Here is a 21,791-nt window from a genome sequence, read left to right as displayed (position 1 = left end):
GCATTTACACTCAAAACGACAGAACCGATTCAAGGCCTTCGCACCTGATCTTCAACTGAAGCAGCCCCATTGTCAGGAGAGCTTGCAGCATCTACTTCTTTTCACCCCTCAGGCCTGTTGATCTGAAACTAAGTCAGCAGTGTTGTTCTCATGAGTGGGAAGCAAAGGTCATCACGATAAGCTTGGCCTCCCACTGGAGGCACTATCAGGTATCTGAGATTTTCTGAGAAGGGTCTCGCAACCTGCTAGTTCAAGAGACGCTTTGAGGAGACTTGGAAAACTCAGCAGAAAGGTGAGGGGTAAGAGGCACAGCGCTTCCTCTACAATCGGCCGGATAAAGACTCCCTGGCTACTTGAAACGGCTCCAAATCTGCCCCTTTCAAAGGATTTTAATAGATCAGTGACCGCCGCTTGCCCCAGGAAGAGGACGGTCTGTAAGGATGGTGCCACTCACTTCCTTTCTTGAACAACACTAAAGTGTGGGTGGGACAAGGCAGGGAAATGCCAATCCTGCCATCACCTTTCTACTCCTACTGGTTTAAGCAACTGTTGACATCTTATCCTGCGAGGGCTACATCCGACATTTTGCAATCTCTTCATATGTTCTGCATACTAGAAAGAAAAAGTTATTTAAGAAATGGCCCATTGAATAAATGCAAAGGGAGGCCACAAAGAGCGACTGTACAGACTGCTCGGCTGCGGTTTTGAACAGCAGAGCAACAGCAATGATTTGCCCAATCAGTTGCACAAACAATAGGACGCTCAAGCCTCCGAGGAAGAAGATCACACAAGTAAATCGTACATATTTCCTTCAGAGAAACGTAATAAAAGAAATCTCCCCCAGAGATCAGTTTCCTGGAATTTTTAAGGTGTGCCTGTTTGGGAAAGTGGGTTGTTGCTGTGGTTTGCTTCCAGCTCCTTGGCATTTTTTGCGGGGCGTGAAGATAGGTGAACCAGTGCAAAGGCCAATTTCACAACTCTTCCATATCACACTGCAAAACGGAACTGAGTCATAGCGCGATGGGGAAGCAAGTAGGCAGGCATGCTTTTATTAGCAGCTGTCAGAGCTGCAAATACTTCTGCACAAGTCAAGTCTCCCTCATAGTCAGAATAATTACATCTTCGGGAGACCAGAAATTTTCTACTGGAAGGGAACAAAAGAAAGGACTTAAAAGTGTCAGTGTTTCAGCTAATGCTCTTTACCCATTTCCACTGTGGTTTTGTAGATACCTTTTCTCTCTTTTGTGCTAATACAATGCATCTAAAGAGAATTATCTTTCTTTTTTCTTTCTTTCTTTTTCTTTTTTTTTTTTTAAGGTACTGTAGTTTGACTCAGGTCTTAACACATTTGGGGAAGAAAAGATTATCAGAATCATCTGCAGCGATCTCCTGCATACCAGACAGTAAATTTTCAGAGTAAAGGACAGCACATATTCAAAATGAGCCTCAAAAAAAATGCCATTTGGAAGATGAAACATGTGCAGCGAAAGCAGCACACTGTTACGGCAAATCACTTCAGCGTTGATGGCTCCCACCCAGCAAACCACACTGCTGGCACATTCTCTCAATTAGACCTACACTGAAATGACAGCATTAGTGCCAAACTACAGAAAACAAGCCTCCTAGCTCCTTTCCCACTTCCAGGGTAGCTTTCATCTTGAAGAGCACGTTTGATTTCCAGCAGTCAAAATCCTGTTCTAGGAACATTCAAAAGAACCAGAACTGTTACCTAAATATTCATAAACTTGTTAAATGGCAAATCTGCAAGAGACTTGCACACAAATGCCGGCAGTAGTTCCAGTCTAGAGGGTATATGGAGCAGTATTTGCCAGTGAAGTGTTTCAACGCCGCAAAAGATCTCTCCCGCCTCTGAGCAAGGAGCTGGACAGCTGCTCTCGGCTGGACTAGCTAGATCATACCTGTCTTGGAGAAGATCAGCTGAAGGATGAGAGGCCGTCGAGTGACGATTCCAGAGCCTCGGGGAAGGAAGTCCCTGCAAGGAATCAAAAAAGACACATGTTCGCTCAGGTGGCTAAATGAGCAAGCAGGTAATACTGTACTGAGTCAGTCACAGCAGCAGAGAAACAACAGGCAGCGCGAGGCGGCTGTGCAGGGCCTCGAACGCGCCTCGGTCCTAAGCAGGGCAGGTTCCTCCTCTGCATCCACAGCTGGGAGGGAGGTAAACGATTTGTCCCCGCTCACAAACACCCACGGCACGACAGGAATGCTGTTCTCCCGGGATTCGTCCCGGTCACGAGGCCGTCCTTCTGTCCCTCGGCTATCTGTCCTCGGGAAGGAGAAGGTGAGGGCCCAGAGCCCGCGCGGGGAGGACAGCCGAGGCGGACGCCTCCGAGGTCGGACCGCGGCACCTCTCGAGCTGCCTCCCCAGCCCGCACGGAAGGAAGCGCATGTGCACATCAAACGCCAGACTCTAAAATCAGACCCAAGGAGTACGGACACCAAAGCAGAGAAGAGCAGCTCCTACGTCCTTACAATTTCCTTCTCCGTAAACCACCGGCAAGTGACTGCTCTCAAGTCTGAGAGCACAGGAATACGGAAAGAGGTTTTTCCAGCTCTCAACAATTAAGTGAAGTGTCTACCAGATTTCTAAACCCTGTTAACTCAGTGAAAAGACACACCTCAGCAGGAGGAGAGGGAAAAAAAAATCATCTCTATCTTTTGAAACCATACATCCTTCACTGTTTCGCACCATTTCCTACTAACAGCAAAACACAGTGAAGAACTGACAATATTCCTCCAAGAGCAAAGTTTACAAGTCAATTACTCCTCCTGCCCCATTCTCAGGGTGTAAATTTGAGGACGCCGAGCCATTGCGCGTGACCCGCGCGGTGGAGGCCTCTGCCTGGAAGCGGCGCTGCTGCGACTCCCTCGCCAGGCAGCTTTGTCCGGGGCTCTTACCGCTCGCTGAACACCTACGGCTCTTCTCCGACGCCAAGGGCAACAGGAACCCTAGGCTAGAAAGCAGGTTTGCTGAGCAGCTCTTTTTGTCCCCGCTTGTTGGCTTGCTTGCTTTGAAATGGAAGCGATAAGAGCTCCCTGGAAGAGGCCAGGGCAGCTTTCCGTGAATTTATCGCTTCCATTAACGGCGCGCTCGGGCACCGCGCAAACCCGGAACAAGAGAACACGTCCCAGTGCGCACCGGCTCACCAGCCGAGCACGAGGGAACGAGAGCCGTACCGCGGACGTGCCAGGCACCATCGCCTGCGCCTCACCGTGATGCGCCACGCTCGGCAAAACACCGGCCTTGAGACTCCAGAGCCGAGAAATCACCTCATCCCGAGAAGAGAAACAAACACGCCAAGGCTTCGCCTACTTCCCGACGGTGCTCCCAGCCCCGCGTGGGAGCTCAGGTGTGCTTAGCCCCACACGTCAGCATCTGCGACCGCGGCCGGCAGCGGAGCTGCGCTCGTGAATCGCTGTTTGCGCTGGGAACGTCGCCGCTGCGCTACGTCGGCGTGACGAACCCGGCCGGGCGCCGCCGCGGCGCTCGCCCTCCGCCCCGGCGTTTCACCAGCGAGATCTGGGAGCGAGCAGAGATCCCCGGAGCACCGGCAACGCCGCGCTTACAGCCCGAGCCCCGCGGGAAGGGGCACCAAGCACAAGTCCAGCGCACGCGAGTTAGCGTTAATCTGGGCACCGCAGGCAGTGGCAGAGGCGAACGGGCAGCAGGGCGTGCGCAGTGCCACGGGGACCCTCCGCTCGCAGCACCCAAAGCCCCGTCACGGCAGCTCCATCGCGGCCCGTGCTCCACCTGGCCGGAGCTGACGCGGGCCGGGCGCGCAGCAGCCAGACCCCACAGCTCCGCGGCCAGTCACCGTGCAGCCCCGTACGGGAGGCAGGCTCAAGGACAGGGCCTCAAAATAAAAGTTAATTTTTATTACTGAGCGCTTGTCAGAAACAACTTCCTGCACAACTGGGCCTGCAGGTTTTGCGGACACCTGCAGCTGCAGCCAGTGGGATCCAGCAGGAAAAGGGAAGTCTTTATGGTATCTGCTTGATGACATAAGGAGAGTCAGGACTTACCCTCCCAGGGTTAAACTTTATTTTAGTGCCATTTGTTATCCGGTGCGGTTAAGGACCTGCAGTTTCGCTATGATGCCACGCAGGCCCCATTACACAGCTTGGACGTGCTGGTGGTTTCTTCCCTTTTAAACAAACAAGGTGCGAGTCAAAATCCCCCACCGCCGTCCACAGGACCCCACCGGCCCAGGGCACCCCGAGGAGGGCGAGCGCCTCTTCTAGACTGACGCCACCAAAGCGTTTCTCGCGACTCGGATGAGACGAAAGGCGCCCTCGACGCCGCCTGCCACCCACGCAGGCTCCGCTGCTCTCACCCGCTCACCCGCACAGCTGCCGAGACGCCGCTGCGTGGACCTTGCTCGCTCGGGCTGTAAAGACCCGCGCGTGCTGGGTGAATGGGTAACTCCCGGCAACGCAGCGGAGCGAGGCGGAGGCCGCTAACGCAGTTACGTTCCCAGGACCGCGTGGCTTAGCCTGCCACGTCTGACCCAACGCACCTTGCAAAGAGCTAACCGCCTTCTTCCCTGCGAGAAGAGAAGCAGGACTGCGCTCGCAGCAGCCTGCCACACTGGGGCCAGGGCTAAATTAAAAAAAAAAAAAAGCCCAGTTCCCAGATCCCCGGGGCAGGCTAATTTCACAGCGCAGAAGGAATCAGGCCGTACGGCGCAAACTCGTCCGCCGTTACGTCGCGGGGTCAGGGGCGAGCGCGGCGCGGTCGCGCGCAGGAATGCGGAGCGACCTGCCATTTCGAGGCGAAGCCGCGGCGCGCCGCCGAACAAGGGCTGGCTTTATCGCGGAGGGCACAGCGACGCCGGCGCCGCGGGGAGCTGCGGGCCGACTTCTGCGTCGCCGCAGAGCCAGGCCGCCCCACGCGATATCCGGCGGCGAGCGGGTGTTTTACAGCCAGAGGGTCCCGCCGTGGCTCAGCCCCATTCAGGCACGCGTATCTTGCTGCTGGCGTTAGCGGGAGCCGCCTTCTCCACGGGAAAACGCGGCCTGCAAGATACCTGGGACAGAAAGAGGAGCCCACCAGATGGTCTTCTCTGCGTTTTTTCAACGAGCGTGACGTGACTCGGAGGTATGCAGCTGGCGTGTTAACAGGGTGGTAAATGAAATGACGCACCTGAGAGACGCAATCATCGAGGAGCGAAGTCAAAGGAGTATTTGGAATGTCAACAGTAAAGCCGGATTTTCCCATTGATCTGATTATTCATGGCTCCTCTATCTCTGCTTTGTATTTGCACCCAGTACCAGGAAATTCTCTCTCGTTTGCTAAGACAGAGTCAGAAGACAAACGTTGTAACACTTAATACTCCCCATTAATAATATCTAACACTAAATCTTCAACGCCAGAGACGCTCGAGCGCTGCCTCTCTAGCCTCGGGCAATCCCGCGCGCTGCCCCTGCGGACTCCTCGCTGCAGCAGCCCGCATCCGTCAGGCTTTCGGCCGGGCGCCCCCCTGCCCCGGCCCGCTCCGGTTTCAGGTTTTAGTCTCCCTGGCATGCTGTTTATCCTGACAGTTTCTTCACCGGTGACCCCACGGCCGCTCCTCCGCGATACCCGGGAGGGGACACGTCCCGCCGCGCGCGGCGCCCAACGGTCGCTCCGCGCCCCCCAAGGCCCCTTGCCAAGGGATCTGTTTTCACCAAAAATCATTTTGTTTGACCCAAGGGAAGACGGGCCGCTGGCAGGGGGATGGGCAGCTCCCGCCGGGCGTCCTGGCCTCGAACGAGGGAGCTCCGTTTCACTAATGCCTGAAGTGCTTTGAGATTCCCAGGTTGTCACAAAGTGCAAGGGTGGAGAAAGGAACACCCCAAAAGACACCAGAGCGCTAGCTCGCCCAAAATACAGCGAGCGTCTCTAGGAACAGGGGCTCCTTACTTTTTAAATCTTTCTTTTCTTTAGCTGTATTTTCAGCCAGCTGCGCTTGCTGATAAAATACAGTTTCCCCTTCCCCAAGCAACACCTAGCAATTAAATTACCATTCCTATGACTACTACTGCTATAAAATCTCTTGAATACACTTAGTCAAAGGTATGATTTATACACACAGAGCTGCCTTCCAGATTCCCTAAATTAAGTGTGGCCAATTCCACTTAGGCAACTGAGTTAAACCAGATCTAGAGAATATTTGTTGAGAGCTGTGACCTGTCAGAAACCACCAGAACAGTCACTCCTATCTTTATCTTACCCCGTAGGGTAAATTTTCCCTCCCAGAGGCTTGGGCACTGCGTCGGCACAGCATAAAATTTGCATTTCACCACCTTCAGCTCTTGATGCTCAGCACAAACGCTGCATTTTGTCTCTTTGGGGGTCTTCAATGCCCTTCACGGCTCCTGTTTCAGTGTTGCAACGGGAGAAGGGACAGTGCAACGCTGATGAAAGATGGGGAGCGCGGTTGCTCCGGGGCTCAACCTTGGCCGCGTTTCACTGAGGTTCAAACACCTCTAACCACCAAGAACCCGCCATTGCGGCCTTCCAGGTTAGTCCAAGCCCTATTTACGGCTGCTCGGGGTATCGATAACACGTTACGAGCGACTTATAATGCCCCATTGACATTTGGTCCCTCGAACACGTTGTCAAAGGGAGAGGCTGCCGCCCGGGCAGATGACAATGGCTCCGTTGTGATCCCCGGGCCCGGCAGCCACGGGCCCGCCACGCTCAATGGCCGGATTTTATGCAGCTCTGCGACGTTTTGCACGCTGACGTTTGTCAGCACGTCGCTCCGAGAGCCGGAGCGGGGCCAGGGGAGACTCGGAGCATTTAGCATGCTTGTACTGGCATTACAAGGGCTCCAAAGACGGACTAGTCAATGCACGTTTCATCAGGACATCAACAGAATGACTTTTAATGCAGCTAGTAATGTAATTTTAATACAGTCCTTTAGATTTCCTTTTCCCAATTAAAAGAAAGAGGAGAGAAGCAAGTCGCTTCAGACCCCTGACAAAGCATACAGTAGTTATCAAGACCAATTATTATTTTGATGCCTGCTGAAACAGATGTAAAGGCAAGACAGATTCCTTCCCCCACAAACACGTTTCAGTCCAGCATCCAATTCAGAGAAGATTTAGCGGACTTCAGGCAGCTGAACTCAATTCCTGGCTCCTCCACAGGCTTTTTGTAGGAGAAGGACTTGAAAGCAAGTCCTTTCCGTGTCTGAACGGGGCTCGTAACCCTTCTCGTGTGTACTCAGGGCACATAGAGGAGCACCATACCGCACTGTCGTAACGCCCCAGTACTAAGGTACATTGGAGACAGCATCAGTTGAAATTAAACAGTTGAAAAGCACCCAAACTGGGCCTTCCAGAATAAGGATCCAAACCTCCCATTGACTCCTTACCCAGTGTCAACACTCAGCCGCATTCTCCAGTCACCGCCCTTAACTCAATCAGCTAAAATCACTCTTCTGAAGAGGGAGCAGCAGCTCTCCCCAGGGCTCACGACACGACAAGGCAGGGACACGAGGGCTCACACAGAGCAGAGCTGAAATTCCCTCTTCCACATTAGCGCTCAGCCAAACTCCTACTCCCTAACACCACCCCAGACTTACCCTGTCTCCCTCCTGCTAACCGAGGCCTGGCTACGTCACCGGAGAATCCGGCACGGCTTGTTTCTGGAGACAGGATGCTGGCTGTGAAGCGCTGCTCGAGTCTGGCTTCCTATGCAGGCATCTAGCAGCCCCTCCGACTTCTTACCAGGTTAGAAGCAAGAAGTGAGGAATAAAGGTCATACAGAGGAGTTATCAGAAAAACAAAACAAAACAAAACAAGAACACACACATCCTATTTCCACCCAGCTGTCAGCAGCATCCCGATCCCCACAAAGGAAGGAATCATTCAAAAACTAACAGGAAGCTTCCTCGGAAGGAAGCACAGTCAACCGGAGCAGAAGGCCTCCTCGCACCCCTGTGCAAAGCCTTAGCTCAAGTGCAGCCACAGCCACCACGGTGGAACTTGCAAGACGAGGAAGTCGGAGCAGGCAGAGAGATCCAAGCAAGCTCCAAAATCCAGCTGTTCCTGCTGCGTTGTTTACTCTTCCCCAACTTGGAAAAACACAGACAATGAGCACATCAGCAATGGCTCTTCCCTACCACCTGCGCTGCTACTGCAAACATCCCAGCGGCAGGTGTTTGCACCTTACAGGCTGCTTACCTGGAAGTTTTCCCATTTCTATCATGTTTTGTGTACTAAAAATGCCACGCGCAAGTCAAAGAGCAACAACTGGTTTCTTAGTCAGAGACCATCTTGGTTAAGTACTGCTTCCTGCCTAACGGTAAGGGCACGTCAGTCTGTATTTATGCATTTATACAGATGTGCTTTTGTATGCCTAAAAGCGGCCCCTGGGCTTCACGAAAAAGCCTCTCGTGGGTAAAACGAAGCTCATCCCAAAGCGGTCGAAGCGCCCTGTTCGCGGCGCGGGGGCCTGCTGCATTTAGCTTGCTATCTAGAGCAAGCTTCATGCCGCACGGCTGGTTTATTTTGACAGTTGCAATAGCCTCAAGGACAAGTCTAGCCCAGCGAATGAAACCAGTCAACGCTCAGCCGCGCGTCCACGAGAAACGCTCAATGTGCTCCTGGCCGGGGTGGAGTAAAAGCTGTTGAGCTGTCACCCAGCTGTGAGGGATCACACTTGGTCCATCGGCACCCCAGCGGGGTCCAGCGCGGCGCGAAGACGAGCAGACGATCCCTGCTCTCAGCCGTTTGCGATCCTACTAATGGGTTAGTGATTTCAGGGCTATTAATCCTTTTCCATGCTGAATTACTGCACATGGCTGTTATAAGAGTATGTAACTATAATCTATATTCTCATTATTTTATTCCCGAGTATTTCGGTAGGTGTGTACAGCAAACAATGCTAGGAAATAGCGAGAGAAGCAGATGCTAACGTGCGGGTATTATCACCACACAGTGACAACGACCGAGCTGACTGTTTGAGACTGCTGAAAATGCAGGGACACTGAGCAAAGGCAGGATTTACCGCACACATAATTACCTGGTTATTAACTCAAGCGTGTCACCACAGAACAAAGTTAGTGCCATGAGATATAAGTGAAAAATTCCAGGTTACAGAAAAAGATCATACAGATCAAGCCCCACGGAAAGCCTTCTCGTTCGGATCCTAATGGAAACAGGGTCTGTGGAGTGCGGTTAACCCCTTATTAAAGGGCCTTCCGAAAAAGACTTCAGTGCTCTGAAACAGAGATTTTTAATTACTGGGCTGGTTTTCCAACGGCACCATAATTAGACGCTGCCAAAATTTCCACTGGCAGCTCCTTGTGAGGGGTAATGACTTGAATGTTTCAACTCCAACTGCAAAGAGACTTGGCAAAACTCATCAGCACAGATGCAAATTTAATCTGGCAGAGTCAGACCTGCACTGGTCCAGCTGACTCCTCCTCTCCCTCCCACCCAAACAACAACAGGCTCAAAAGGCATGCTCAACTGCTCTGCAAATCCATGCTCACTATGAATTAAGCCCCTGTGAACAAAAAAGAAAAGGCAAGTTGCGTCAGGTGATGCATCACAGATCAGGCTTCGGATCCAGGCTTCACCTATACCAAAATGTTAAGTAAGCCACAGTTCAAACTGTGAATAGCACAGTAGTGAGGAAAACTCATGCAGGACATTCAAAAGGCCCCTTTCCTACTGATAAAAGGAGCCACTGATGTGTCACCACAACGACTGCAAAGCCAAGAATTCCAAAACGCTGGAAAAAAGATGCTTGGTCTGCTCTCTGGAAACAGGAAAGTTCCTGTTACACTGAACACCGGACCTGACAGCGGAGCAGGCCCCAGTTGCTGTCGTTTTGTCACTGGAGAGGGATCAGCGCCTGCTCCCGCCAGCCAGCGTTGGTGCGAAACAGCATCACCGGAAACCTGCTATTGTTGCTATTACAGCATCCGCCCCCGCCTCAATCGGATCCCCGTTGCACGACGGGTTTCTAGGCACAGCGAGAAGCAGTCTCGTGCCTGGATGAAGCCAAAGCTGAGCGCAGGATCAAAGCGGAAGGGGTCAAGCGACATCCCTTGCCCTGAGTGCGGGACAAGCGCATGCAGGAACGCAGCAGCATCGACTGCTGCCAGCTCACAGCCCTGCGTTGTTAACTGCGGGACTGGTGCTGCCATCCCCATAACAGTGGGGACGGCCGAAGAGCGACTTTACCTCCACTCTCAGCGCTTTGATTCAGCAGCAGAAGTTGTTAGCAGCTGCCGTGGATTTGGAAAGAATCAGCAGGGCCGCATGAAGCAAGACTTTTAAACCGCACAGCGTTAGCGCTAAGACAAAGTCAGGAGCATTCGGCTCCCCCGCGGTATCTTGACAGCCATGCTCTGCTCCCCACCCCAGCGCACAGGTCCGTCCCTTATCCTGCCAACTCCGACCAGCTCTAGGCCGGGTCCTGACACCCCTCCGCTCCTGGGAGAGCTCCAGCGGAGAGCTCAGCGCTATCGCGAGGGCACACGTCCGCACGGCCCCGAACGCGGGGGCCGCTCAAACCCAGGCGCGGCGACGGCTCCGGGCCTGACGCTATCAGAGTGGAAACAGAAGCGTCTTTAAGACGCGGCCCGGCGTTAACCGCTGGGAGTTAACGCGGCCGCGTCGAGAACAACAAACCGGAGCGGGGCGCGCGCCGAGGACCGCGCTCCAGCGCCGCCGGGCCTCTCGTCGAAGCGTCGGCGGGGCGCCGCGCGCCCCCGTCCCCGCTGCACGGCCGGGACGAGCCCCCGCGAGGGCCCCGGCGTCGCCTGAGGGGGCCGGTGCGTGTGTGTGTGGGGGGGGGGGGGGGGTGTTGGGGGTGTGTCCGGTCCGGGGTCGGGCCTGGCTCGGGGGGGGGGGGGGTCCAGCGCGGCCCCCCCAGCCCCGAGCGGGGCCCCTGCGCCCGTCCCCGGGGCCTCGGGCGCATCCCCGGCTCGGCGGCCCCGCTCCGCTCCCGAGGCCCCGGCTGGGCCTCACCGCCCCCCCCCCCCCCCCCCCCCCCCCACCCCGGCACCGCTCCGCTATTCACAGACCGCCGCTGCGCCAGCGCCGCGCGCGCCAGGCGCGGCCGAGCCCCCCCGCTGCGCCACCGGCGTAAGGGCCGGCGGGTGACCCCGCTGCCCCGCGCCGCGCCTTACGCCGAGCGCGCAGCGGGCGCTCCGCACTTTGCGTAGCGGCGGCTCGCGCCCCTACGCGCCGCCTTACGCGGGCGGGATTCACGAAGCGCGCTTACGCCAGCTGCGCCGCGCGGCGGCGGGCGGGCGGGGAGGCAGCTACGCAGTTGGCGTACGCGGCGCCCGCCCCTCGCCTCGCCTCGCCTCGCCTCCCCGGCGCGGCGGGACTCACCGGCCCACGAAGTTCTCGAGCACGGAGCTCTTGCCCGCGCTCTGCCCGCCCACCACGGCGATCTGCGGCAGGTCGAGGTGGCAGCTCTGCCCGATGGAGCTGAACGCGTCCTGCAGCTTGTTCACCAGCGGGATCAGCTCCTCCATGCCCCGGTTCCCCATGGCGGCGCGGGGCGGCCCCTCGCTCCCGCTCTCCCGGCGGCGGCGGCGGCTCCTCCTCACACGGTCCCCGGCGGCGGCGACCAAACTTCCCCTCCGAGTCTCCTCATCCGGCACTAGCGACACCCCCAGGGGCGCCGCTCCGCCGGGCCCGCCCCGCGCCCCTCAGCCGGCGCCGCCATTGGGCGTCGCGGCCGTCAGTCAGCGCCGCCGGCCGAGCGGAGCGGAGCTCTTCGCTGTCACTCAAGCAGGAGGGCGGGAGGACGTCGCCACGCCCATCCTCTCCCGCTTCATTGGTCCCCCAGCGCGTCGCTCACATCCTACCAGCCAATGGGAGGTGGAGCTGGCCTGTCAGCTGAGGCGGCGCGGCGGCAGATCCCGCCCCAGGACACCGCTCCTGCCATTCTATTGGTAGAAAGGACTGCCAATCTAGACAGCCAGCGAATCGCTTCCCGAAAGGGAAATGGCTCGTTCACCCCCTCTATACTCCTGCCCGCCTCCCCTTTCTTCCCTTCTCATTGGGCAGCTCCTCTGCCAGTCTACCTGTTTGGCCAATCCAGATGGAGGAGGCGAAGCTGGGCGGGCAGTCCCCGGCCAAGAGCCGCTCGTGATTCGCAGCCCCGCCGTCACTCAGGAACGCTCCCAGCCTATTGATGCTCTGCTTCTTCCTCCCTTCTAGTGACGTGCGGAGGCTTCCCTACCGCACATCCCCGCGTAGAAGCGCACTCGCTACCGCATGTCTTCGACGGGGGGGCACGCACAGCACCCCCGCCCCGGGGCTCTTCGTCCCCCCCCCCCAGCGAGGCCGCCCCAGCGGGGCCGGGCACGGGCCGCTCGCGGGGGCTCTCCGGCACCAACACGCCAGCCTGGGGTCACCTTCAGGGTCTTTATTCCGGACCACCCTCCCGTTACAGCCCCGCCACGCTGCCCCCAGCCCCGGCGGCGGCGGCGGGGGGAGAGCCGGCCGAGGGGCTGGGGCCGCCCTCACTCCCCACTGCCCTCCCGCTCCTGGCGGCCCCGACCCGCGGCCTCCGCGGCCAGGGCCGAGCGGGGCCGAGCCCCGGAGCGCGGCGAGGGGGGGGCCTGCAGCCCCGTCACCAGGTCGCTGAGCCCCGCGGGGAACCGGCCGGCGCAGAGCAATTCCGAGCTCCTCCTGGAAGAGAGGGAAAGCGTGTGTGTGGGGGGGGAGGGGGTGTCAGCGCCCCTCGCCCACGGGACATGACCCCCGGCGCGGGGACGCCACGTACCTGAGGTCCGCGGGGCTCCGGGCGCCGCTCCCCGGGGCCAGGGGGAAGGTTGGCAAGGAGCGGCGCTGGCGCCCGAGGTAGCCCGAGGGCAGGTCCTGGGGCAGGTCAGCATCCAGGCGCTCCAGGGGCAGGGCCAGCTCTGGGGCAGGGAGGACAAGGGCGCCGTGAGCCTCTGCCCCGGCAGGCGCCCCTCGCCGCGTCCGGGCGCGCGCCCAGAGCTTTGGGAGCGGGGAATCCCTCTGCACCCCTTGGGGCATCCCCAGCGGCCGAGCCCAGCGGGCCAGCAGCTCCTTCGGGCTGGATTAAGAGGACCTTCCGCGCTGGAGACCAGCGGGGGTTCGGCGAGAACCAGCGGGACGTTAGAGGGGTCCGTCCCCGTTTCTAGGGGCGATCCTCCCCTCCTCCAAGGCCCTACCGCTCCGGATCCGGCTCAGCTCCGGTCCCAGCAGCTTCCCATCCATGCTCAGCAGGATGTACTTCTCCACGCGGAGCTCCGGGCTCAGCTGGTCCACCGTCCGCCGGTTCGGCCGCTCCCGCGCCTCGGCCCGCCCGTCGCGCACCGCGTTCATCTTCCAGCTGCGGAAGGGAGGGACAAGACAGGGTCTGTCGCATCGCCGGTCACCTCGGCCCCTGGCTTGGCCCGAGCCATCCCGGCCAGCCCCACGAGGAGGTCCGCGTGGCATCGGAGGGGGGACGCAGCCCCGTTCCCGGGGGCGAGGTGCCACCACCCAGGGGTTACTGAGCTCTGAAACCCAGTTGCGGGCATGCCCCAGGCCGGACGAAGCGGCGGGCGCCCATCCGAACCCAGCAAGGCTTCGCCTGCTGCAGCGAATTTTGGATGCGTCCCAGCTATATGCCCTAGCTGGGAGGAATTAGCTGTTTTGGGGGGGGGGGGGACGACAAGGGCTCCCCGGGGGACCGTCCCTCCCCCAGCTCCATCTCGCATGCCGCAAGCCAGGCTCGTCCCCAGCCTCGGGCTGATGCTCAGTCCACGGCGCACCGGGAAGCTGCCTGTCCCTCGCTAGCCGAGGTCGGACCCGAGGTGCTGCCCCGCTCCCCGGAGCCGGACGGCTGCGGCGGGCCGGGTTGGGGGGAGACCAGCGTCCCTGCTCACCTGGGGGAGCCCGTTCATGCTCCATGGAAGCGGGTTACTCGGACCCGCTCGCATCACCTGTAACCTGGGCTCGGCCACGTTCCCCCTGGACACAGGGGAGCTGCCCCAGCGGAGCAGCGGCGCCCTGTTCCAAGGGGAAGGAGGGGAGGCAACCGAGCAGGCGAGACAGGTTGCATTTGCTGGCACCGCTCTCTGCGGATGCGCCACGCCACGAGCGCGGCTTTTCAGCCCCCAGCGATGAGGAGGGAGGGGCAGCAAGGGAGGCTGCAGACAGAGACGCCAGCAGCTGCTCGCCGTTTCCCTTCCTCTCCTCGCTCTGGGAGAGGAAAAACGAATTAAATCCCTTGCTGCATTAAGCAAGCCTGTTACCAGATTTCCAGCGACAGATTTCTGAGAAAACCCTTGCCTTATTTCTGGAGGAAGAGCAGATGGAGGGGCACTCGGATCGGCTGTGAGCAGGCCAGACCGCTTCGGGCTCTGCTCACAGAGGTGACACAGCTCCGGGAGAGGTTCGTTCTGCAAGAGCCCGCGAGTCCAGAGGAGGGAAAGCTGGAGCTCGATCCAAGCCAGGTTGCTGCACGTCTCGCTCTCCCTAAGCGCTCGTCCTTGGTGCCGCTGGCTAATGCTAAGAGCGGGCTCATCGCACAGTCGTGCGGCCCCCCGGGAGGGCCGGGATCAGCTGCCCCCGGCGCGAGCGTCGGCTCGCCGGGCTCTCCGGGGCTGCGGCGTCCCTCCGCTTCCCACGGGAGCGGCACCCGCTGCGTCAGCGGGGCCGAACCGTGCTGCAGAGCTGCACCCGGCCCCACCGAGAGCCCCCGCCTGCACCCTCCTAGCCGGGAGGGGGAAGGTTTTTTGGATCATTACTAAAGGAAGTCAAATACCATACTCGTAAGAGGATGCTCCTGTCACCTAAAACCACCTCACAGGCAAGACTGGCGGCCGCTGAAGCTGAGAGCACAAGGGGGAACCTTCCTGTGAGCCCCTCGCACCTCACCCCCTTGCTCCGGGGAAAAAGCCCCCATTCCCTCTTACCTCCAGGCATTTAGTGGAGGTTCCCCCACCCCCAAAGGCAGTGGGATCTGGAAACCCCTTACCACCAGGTATTTAGTGGAGGTCCCTCACCCCGAAAGGCAGTGGGATCCAGGAGGGCAGAGCCCCCTTTCACAGCCCGGCTTTCCACCAGGCTCCTCCGCGAAGGAGCCACGGCCGTTTCGGGAGCTGGCGCATCCGGCCCCTCGCTGAACCAGCGCTCTTTCCAAGGGACGTTACCTATTTTAGACCGACCGGTTCCCACACGCTGATCCAGCACGCGCTCCTCTTTCACGCTCAAAGCTATTTACAGCAAAAACGATAGTCTGCAAACCTAGAGAAGCAGGAACCAAGACTTACACCAAACCAGGGGCTGCTTCCACAGCTCAGGCTCCTCACTCAGCCCCTCAGAGCTGGTCCCAGCAGCTGCTGCTCCTCTTATACCTGTGCTGCCCTCGGACAACCTGATGGGGGGCACCTGGCCTTCACCTGCCCTTAATACCCCCCCGAGGGGCACGAGCCGAGTGTCTGGCAACTGATGCACAGACGGAGGGGGAACCTCTAAACTAGCACCTGCTCTAAGCATGTGGTGCTAGAGAGCTCTTAAAACAAGGTTGTTTTGGTGCCAGTGCATCCCTGGGGGGATGCGAAGGATGGCAGGGGATGTGGAGAGGCTGGGAACAGAGGGGCAGAAGAAGAGGATCTCCCTGGGGGATACAGGACCAGGCAGGGGGGTGAGCAGGGGGCTCTCCCGGGGGATGCCGGGGGTCCCCTCAGCGGATAGGGGGGATCAGGGCGGGGGGTGAGCAGGGGGCTCTCCCGGGGGATACCGGGGGTCCCCTCAGCGGATAGGGGGGATCAGGGCAGGGGAGTGAGGAGGAGGCTCTCCCAGGAGATACCGGGGGACCTGTCGGGGTACAGGGGGATCAGGGTGGGGGGTGAGCAGGGGGCTCTCCCCGGGGGATACTGGGGGTCCCCTCAGTGGATAGGGGGGGATCAGGGCAGGGGATGAGCAGGGGGCTCTTCCCGGGGGATGCTGGGGGACCCGTCGGGGGACGGGGGGGATCAGGGCAGGGGGTGAGCAGGGGGCTCTCCCGGGGGATGCTGGGGGACCCCTCGGGGTACAGGAGGGATCAGGGTGGGGGGTGAGCAGGGGGCTCTCCCAGGGGATACTGGGGGTCCCCTCGGGGTACAGGAGGGATCAGGATGGGGGGTGAGGAGGGGGCTCTCCCAGGGGATACCGGGGGACCCCTCGGGGTACAGGAGGGATCAGGGTGGGGGGTGAGGAGGGGGCTCTCCCCGGGGGATGCCGGGGGTCCCCTCGGGGGACAGGAGGGATCAAGGCAGCGGCTGAGGGGAGGCTGTCCCCGGTCGATGTGGGGCCATTGGAGAGTCTCTCCCCGGGTGCCCTGGGGCAGGCGGGGGGCGAGGAGGCTCCTGCCCCCCCCCCCCCCCCCGCCGCGGAGGCCCAGCGCCGAGGCTGAAGCCGCAACATGGCGGCCGCGTTGCCCCTGGCGACGGCGGCTTCCGGCCGGGCGCGGCGCGCGCGGGCGGAAGTGCGGGTCACGTGGCGCGGCGGAAGATGGCGGCGGCGGCGGGCGGCGGGCCGGGGCCGGGGCCGGGCCCGGTGCTGCGGGTGGCGGCGCGGTGCGCGCGGAGCCGGGCGCGGGCCGGGGAGCTGCGGCTGCCGCACGGCGCCGTGCCCTGCCCCGTCTTCATGCCCGTGGGCACCCGCGGCACCGCCAAGGGCGTCACGGCCGCGCAGCTGGCCGCGCTGGGCTGCCGCATCTGCCTCGGCAACACCTACCACCTGGGCACGCGCCCGGTGAGCGGCCACGCCCCCTCCGCGGCCACGCCCCGGGGAGCCCCGCCCCCATGGGCCCCGCCCCGGGGAGCCCCGCCCACAAGGACCACACCCTGGGAGAGCCCCGCCCCCGTGGGCCCTGCCCTGGGGAGCCCCGCCCACAATGACCCCGCCCTGGGGAGCCCCGCCCACAAGGACCACACCCTGGGAGAGCCCCGCCCCCCAATGACCCTGCCCTGGGGAGCCCCGCCCCGGGGAGCCCTGCCCCCCAATGACCCCGCCCTGGGGAGCCCCGCCCACGAGGCCCACACCCTGGGAGAGCCCCGCCCACCAAGGACCCTGCCCTGGGGAGCCCCGCCCACGAGGACCACACCCTGGGAGAGCCCCGCCCCCCAATGACCCTGCCCTGGGGAGCCCCACCCCCACGGCCCCCACCTCGGGAGAGCTCCGCCCCCACGGACCCCACCCCAGGAGACCCCGCCCCCTCGGCCCCGCCCTCTCGGCGGCCCCGGGGGGGGGGGGGGCGCTCTGACGCGGCGGCTGCGGCAGGGCCCCGAGCTGGTGCAGCGCGCCGGCGGCCTCCACGGCTTCATGGACTGGCCCCACAACCTGCTCACGGTGAGGGCACCCCCCAAACCCCCCACCGCCCGCCGGGACCCCTTCCCCCGGCTCAGCCCCCGGCCCCCTGCGCAGGGGTCCCGCCGGCTGCCCCCGCCCCGGCCCACCGCCCGCTCTGCCCGCCCCCCAGGACAGCGGCGGCTTCCAGATGGTTTCGCTGGCGGCGCTGGCGGAGGTGACGGAGGAAGGCGTCCGCTTCCGCTCGCCCTACGGCGGCGAGGAGATCCTGCTCAGCCCGGAGAAGTCCATGGAGATCCAGAACGCCCTGGGTGAGCGCCGGCGCGGGGGGCCGCGGGGCGGCGGCGGGGCGGCCGCGGGGCCGGAGCCGCTCACCGCCCCCCACCAGGCGCCGACATCGTGATGCAGCTGGACGACGTGGTCAGCAGCACGACGACGGGGCCCCGCGTCGAGGAGGCCATGCACAGGTCCGTGGCGCCCGCCGGCTCCCGCCGCCGCCGCCGCCTCCCGAGGCCTGACGGACGCCGCCGGCCTCTCCCGCAGGTCCGTCCGCTGGCTCGACCGCTGCATCGCCGCCAACCGGCACCCGGAGCGGCAGCACCTCTTCGCCATCATCCAGGGCGGCCTCGACCCGGCCTTGCGCACCAAGTGCCTAGAAGGTAGCGGTGCCCTCCCGCTCCCCGTCTCCCTCCCGCTCCATCTCCCGCTCCATCTCCTGCTCCCCGTCTCCCTCCCGCTCCCTGTCTCCCTCCCGCTCCATCTCCCGCTCCATCTCCTGCTCCCCGTCTCCCTCCCGCTCCCCGTCTCCCTCCTGCTCCATCTCCCGCTCCATCTCCTGCTCCCCGTCTCCCTCCCGCTCCCCGTCTCCCTCCCGCTCCATCTGCCGCTCCATCTCCTGCTCCCCGTCTCCCTCCCGCTCCCTGTCTCCCTCCCGCTCCATCTCCCGCTCCATCTCCTGCTCCCCGTCTCCCTCCCGCTCCCCGTCTCCCTCCCGCTCCATCTGCCGCTCCATCTCCTGCTCCCCGTCTCCCTCCCGCTCCCCGTCTCCCTCCCGCTCCATCTGCCGCTCCATCTCCTGCTCCCCGTCTCCCTCCCGCTCCCTGTCTCCCTCCCGCTCCATCTCCCGCTCCATCTCCTGCTCCCCGTCTCCCTCCCACTCCCCGTCTCCCTCCTGCTCCACCTCCCGCTCCCCATCTCCCTCCCGCTCCCCGTCTCCCTCCCGCTCCATCTCCTGCTCCCTCTCTCCCTCCCGCTCCCCGTCTCCCTCCCGCTCCACCTCCCGCTCCCCATCTCCTTCCCGCTCCCCATCTCCCTCCTGCTCATCTTCCATTCCCATCTTGTCCCTGTCTTTTTCCCTTTGCACATCTTGCTCCTGTTCTACATCTTAATCCTGTTCACCATCATCCTCCCATTCCCCATCTTTCCCCTTCCATCTTCCATTCTGTGTCTTCCTCCTGTTCCGTCTTCCATTCCCCGTCTTCCTTGTGTTCCCCATCTTCCATTCCCATCTTCCTCCTGTTCCATCTTCCACTCCCCATCTTCCCCTCATCCCCCCTCTTCCTCTTGTTTCCATCTTCTGTTGCCCATCTTCCATTCCCGTCTTCCCCCCGCTCCCCATCTTCCCCCCATTGCCGTGTGGCTCCCGCTGCCCGGTGCCTCCGCCGCAGAGATGACGCAGCGGGACGTGCCCGGCTTCGCCATCGGGGGCCTGAGCGGCGGCGAGGAGAAGACCTGCTTCTGGCGCATGGTGAAGCTCAGCACCGAGCGCCTGCCCCCGGAGAAGCCCCGCTACCTCATGGGCGTCGGGTGGGTTTCCGCGCCCTCCCGGGGGCGATTCCCGGAGACGGGGGGCGGCGGGATGCGGGGAGCCGGGCCAGGCGGGGAGCTGCGGGGTGCAGGATGCCCCGGGATGCAGGGAACCAGGGGATGCGGGGAACTATGGGATGTGGGGTGCTGTGGGGAGCCAAGGAAATTGGGAAGTTGTGGGATACAGGAGCCAGGGGATGTGGGATGCCCCGGGATGCAGGGAGCTGGCGGAGTGGGGGGGTCGCAGCCCGTGGTCCCGTGGTGCTGGGGGCTGCCTGGCTCATCCCGCCCGGCTCATCCCTCCCGGCTCATCCCGCCCGGCTCATCCCTCCTGGCTCATCCCGCCCGGCTCATCCCGCCTGGCTCATCCCACCTGGCTCATCCCGCCCGGCTCATCCCTCCCGGCTCATCCCGCCCGGCTCATCCCAGCTACGCCACCGACCTGGTGGTCTGCGTCGCCCTGGGCTGCGACATGTTCGACTGCGTCTTCCCCACGCGGACGGCGGTAAGTGGCGGCGCGGGGCCGGGCTGGAGCTGGAGAGGGGGGGTGGGAGGGGGGCAACCCGGGTGGGTGGGGGTCCCGCGTCCCGGCGCCGCCCCTCACCCCACTCCCGGCCCCCGCAGCGCTTCGGCTCGGCCCTGGTGCCCTGGGGCTCCCTGCAGCTGAAGAACAAGCAGTTCGCCAAGGATTTCCGGCCCATCGACGCGGACTGCGAGTGCCCGACGTGCCGGGGGTACGTGCCGGTGGCGAGGGGGGGTGGGGGTGCAGGGCGGCCCTGGCCCCCCACCCGCCGCCGCCCCGTCACGGGCTCCCTCCCCGCGCAGGTACAGCCGCGCGTACCTGCACGCGCTGCTGCGCAGCGACACGGCCGCCCTGCACCACCTCACCGTGCACAACATCGCCTACCAGGTGAGCCGGGGGATCCGGGGGGGGGGATTCGGGGGGCTCGGGGAGGGGGGGCGCCGCCCCTGAGCCCTGGCCGTCCCGCAGCTGCAGCTGATGCGCTCCGTGCGGGAGAGCATCCTGGCCCAGCGCTTCCCCCAGTTCGTCCGGGACTTCATGCGCACCATGTACGGCTCCCGGGACAAGTACCCGGCCTGGGCCGTCGAGGCGCTCGCCTCCGTCGACATCCCGCTGGACTGACGGACCGGAGCCGTCCCGGCGAGCCGGAGCCGTGCCGGAGCCGTGCTGGGGAGCCAGAGCGGTGCCGGAGCCGTGCCGGCGAGCCGGAGCCGCGCTGGCAAGCCAGAGCCGTGCTGGAGCTGCGCCAGCGAGCTGGAGCCGTGCCGGAGCTGTGCTGGGAAGCCGGAGCGGTGCCAGAGCCGCACCGGCGAGCCGGAGCCGCGCTGGGGAGCCAGGGCTATGCTGGAGAGCCAGAGCTGCGCCGGAGCCGTGCCGGGTGCACAGGACCCCCGGGCAGGGCCGGCGGTGCGGGCGGCCCCGCTTCGCCCCCGGCGCTGTTCTCCTTTCTACACATACATTTTTGTACCAAATCCCTGGGTTTCGGTGCTCTGTCTCCCGGCGGCGGCTCCCCACGAAGCCTCCCGGAGGGGCCGCGACGCCTGCGGGATCGGGGCGCAGCTCCGGGTCCCGGCGTTTCCCGGGAGCGTCCGTGGGGCTCTGTGTCCCGCCGGGGCCGCGGGTCGGGCAGGGGGGACGCTGGGCGGGGGGCGACGGCGGGGGTGTCCGGTCCTGACCCCTCTGCCTGGATCTGCCCTTCCCCGGGGGGGGGGGGGGCTCAAATTGGGTGAGAAAGAGGGAAAAAAATGCCCACTGGAGCCCTCCCCCGACTCGGACGCCTGGGCCCCCCCGGACGCCTGGGCCCGGCGTGGCGCTGTCCGCGGTGCTGAGCCGCTGCTGTCGCCCCGGGCGGGGGCTCCTGCCTTTGGGGGGCACTGGGAATGCGGGGGGGATCCGGGATGTTATGGGGATGCAGGAGGGGCTGGGAATGCTGGGGGGGGGATCCGGGATGCCGTGGGGCTGTGGGGATACTGGGGGGGGGGGGGAATCGGGGATGCCGTGGGGCTGTGGGGATGTGGGAGGGGGGCGGGAATGCTGGGGGGATCGGGGATGCCGTGGGGCTGTGGGGATGCGGGGGGGGGATTGGGGATGCCGTGGGGCTGTGGGGATACTGGGGGGGGGGGGATCGGGGATGCCGTGGGGCTGTGGGGATACTGGGGGGGGGGATCGGGGATGCCGTGGGGCTGTGGGGATACTGGGGGGGGGATCGGGGATGCCGTGGGGCTGTGGGGATACGGGGGGGGGGGATCGGGGATGCCGTGGGGGTGCGGGGATACGGGGGGGGGATCGGGGATGCCGTGGGGCTGTGGGGATACGGGGGGGGGATCGGGGATGCCGTGGGGCTGTGGGGATACGGGGGGGGGGGATCGGGGATGCCGTGGGGCTGTGGGGATACGGGGGGGGGGGATCGGGGATGCCGTGGGGGTGCGGGGATACGGGGGGGGGATCGGGGATGCCGTGGGGCTGTGGGGATACTGGGGGGGGGGGATCGGGGATGCCGTGGGGCTGTGGGGATACGGGGGGGGGGATCGGGGATGCCGTGGGGCTGTGGGGGATGCGGGAGGGGGGATCGGGGATGCTGTGGGGCTGTGGGGATACGGGGGGGGGATCGGGGATGCCGTGGGGCCGTGGGGATACTGGGGGGGGGATCGGGGATGCCGTGGGGCTGTGGGGA

At 62.8% G+C, this 21,791-nt stretch overlaps 2 protein-coding genes across 6 annotated transcripts in view; one reads left to right on the top strand and one right to left on the bottom strand.

Moving 5' to 3' along the window:
- The window catches only part of DNM2 (dynamin 2), a 40,212-nt gene extending 28,586 nt beyond the window's left edge, over window positions 1-11,626 (bottom strand). For all 5 annotated transcript variants that reach the window (XM_062598505.1, XM_062598500.1, XM_062598503.1 and 2 more), the window contains exons 1-2: window positions 11,362-11,626; window positions 1,920-1,993 (exon numbers count right to left, since the gene is read on the bottom strand). In XM_062598505.1, coding sequence (XP_062454489.1) covers window positions 1,920-1,993; window positions 11,362-11,522 — 235 coding nt within the window. In that variant the 5' untranslated portion in view covers window positions 11,523-11,626. The remainder of the gene's footprint in view (window positions 1-1,919; window positions 1,994-11,361) is intronic.
- A 4,776-nt stretch (window positions 11,627-16,402) lies between these two features.
- On the top strand, window positions 16,403-20,589 carry QTRT1 (queuine tRNA-ribosyltransferase catalytic subunit 1). Its single transcript, XM_062598335.1, has 11 exons — window positions 16,403-16,465; window positions 16,537-16,734; window positions 17,263-17,331; window positions 17,462-17,600; window positions 17,678-17,756; window positions 17,833-17,948; window positions 18,957-19,095; window positions 19,525-19,600; window positions 19,720-19,829; window positions 19,921-20,005; window positions 20,087-20,589. Exons 1-11 carry the CDS (start codon window positions 16,403-16,405, stop codon window positions 20,237-20,239), a joined length of 1,227 nt encoding a protein of 408 aa, XP_062454319.1. The 3' UTR covers window positions 20,240-20,589.
- The last annotated feature ends 1,202 nt before the right edge of the window (window positions 20,590-21,791 follow it).

Source organism: Rhea pennata, chromosome 33 (assembly GCF_028389875.1).
Source record: "Rhea pennata isolate bPtePen1 chromosome 33, bPtePen1.pri, whole genome shotgun sequence".
Classification (NCBI taxonomy): domain Eukaryota; kingdom Metazoa; phylum Chordata; class Aves; order Rheiformes; family Rheidae; genus Rhea; species Rhea pennata.
Note: the sequence above shows the minus strand (reverse complement) of the source record. Positions and strands in the feature narration are given on the sequence as shown.

Bases quoted from the DNA above. Each gene is read 5' to 3' on its own strand.
- QTRT1 (XM_062598335.1), top strand. From the start codon at position 16,403: ATGGCGGCCGCGTTGCCCCTGGCGACGGCGGCTTCCGGCCGGGCGCGG. The intron at 19,601-19,719 runs GTAAGTGGCGGC...CGGCCCCCGCAG, and splicing joins TCTTCCCCACGCGGACGGCG to CGCTTCGGCTCGGCCCTGGT. The intron at 20,006-20,086 runs GTGAGCCGGGGG...GCCGTCCCGCAG, and splicing joins TGCACAACATCGCCTACCAG to CTGCAGCTGATGCGCTCCGT.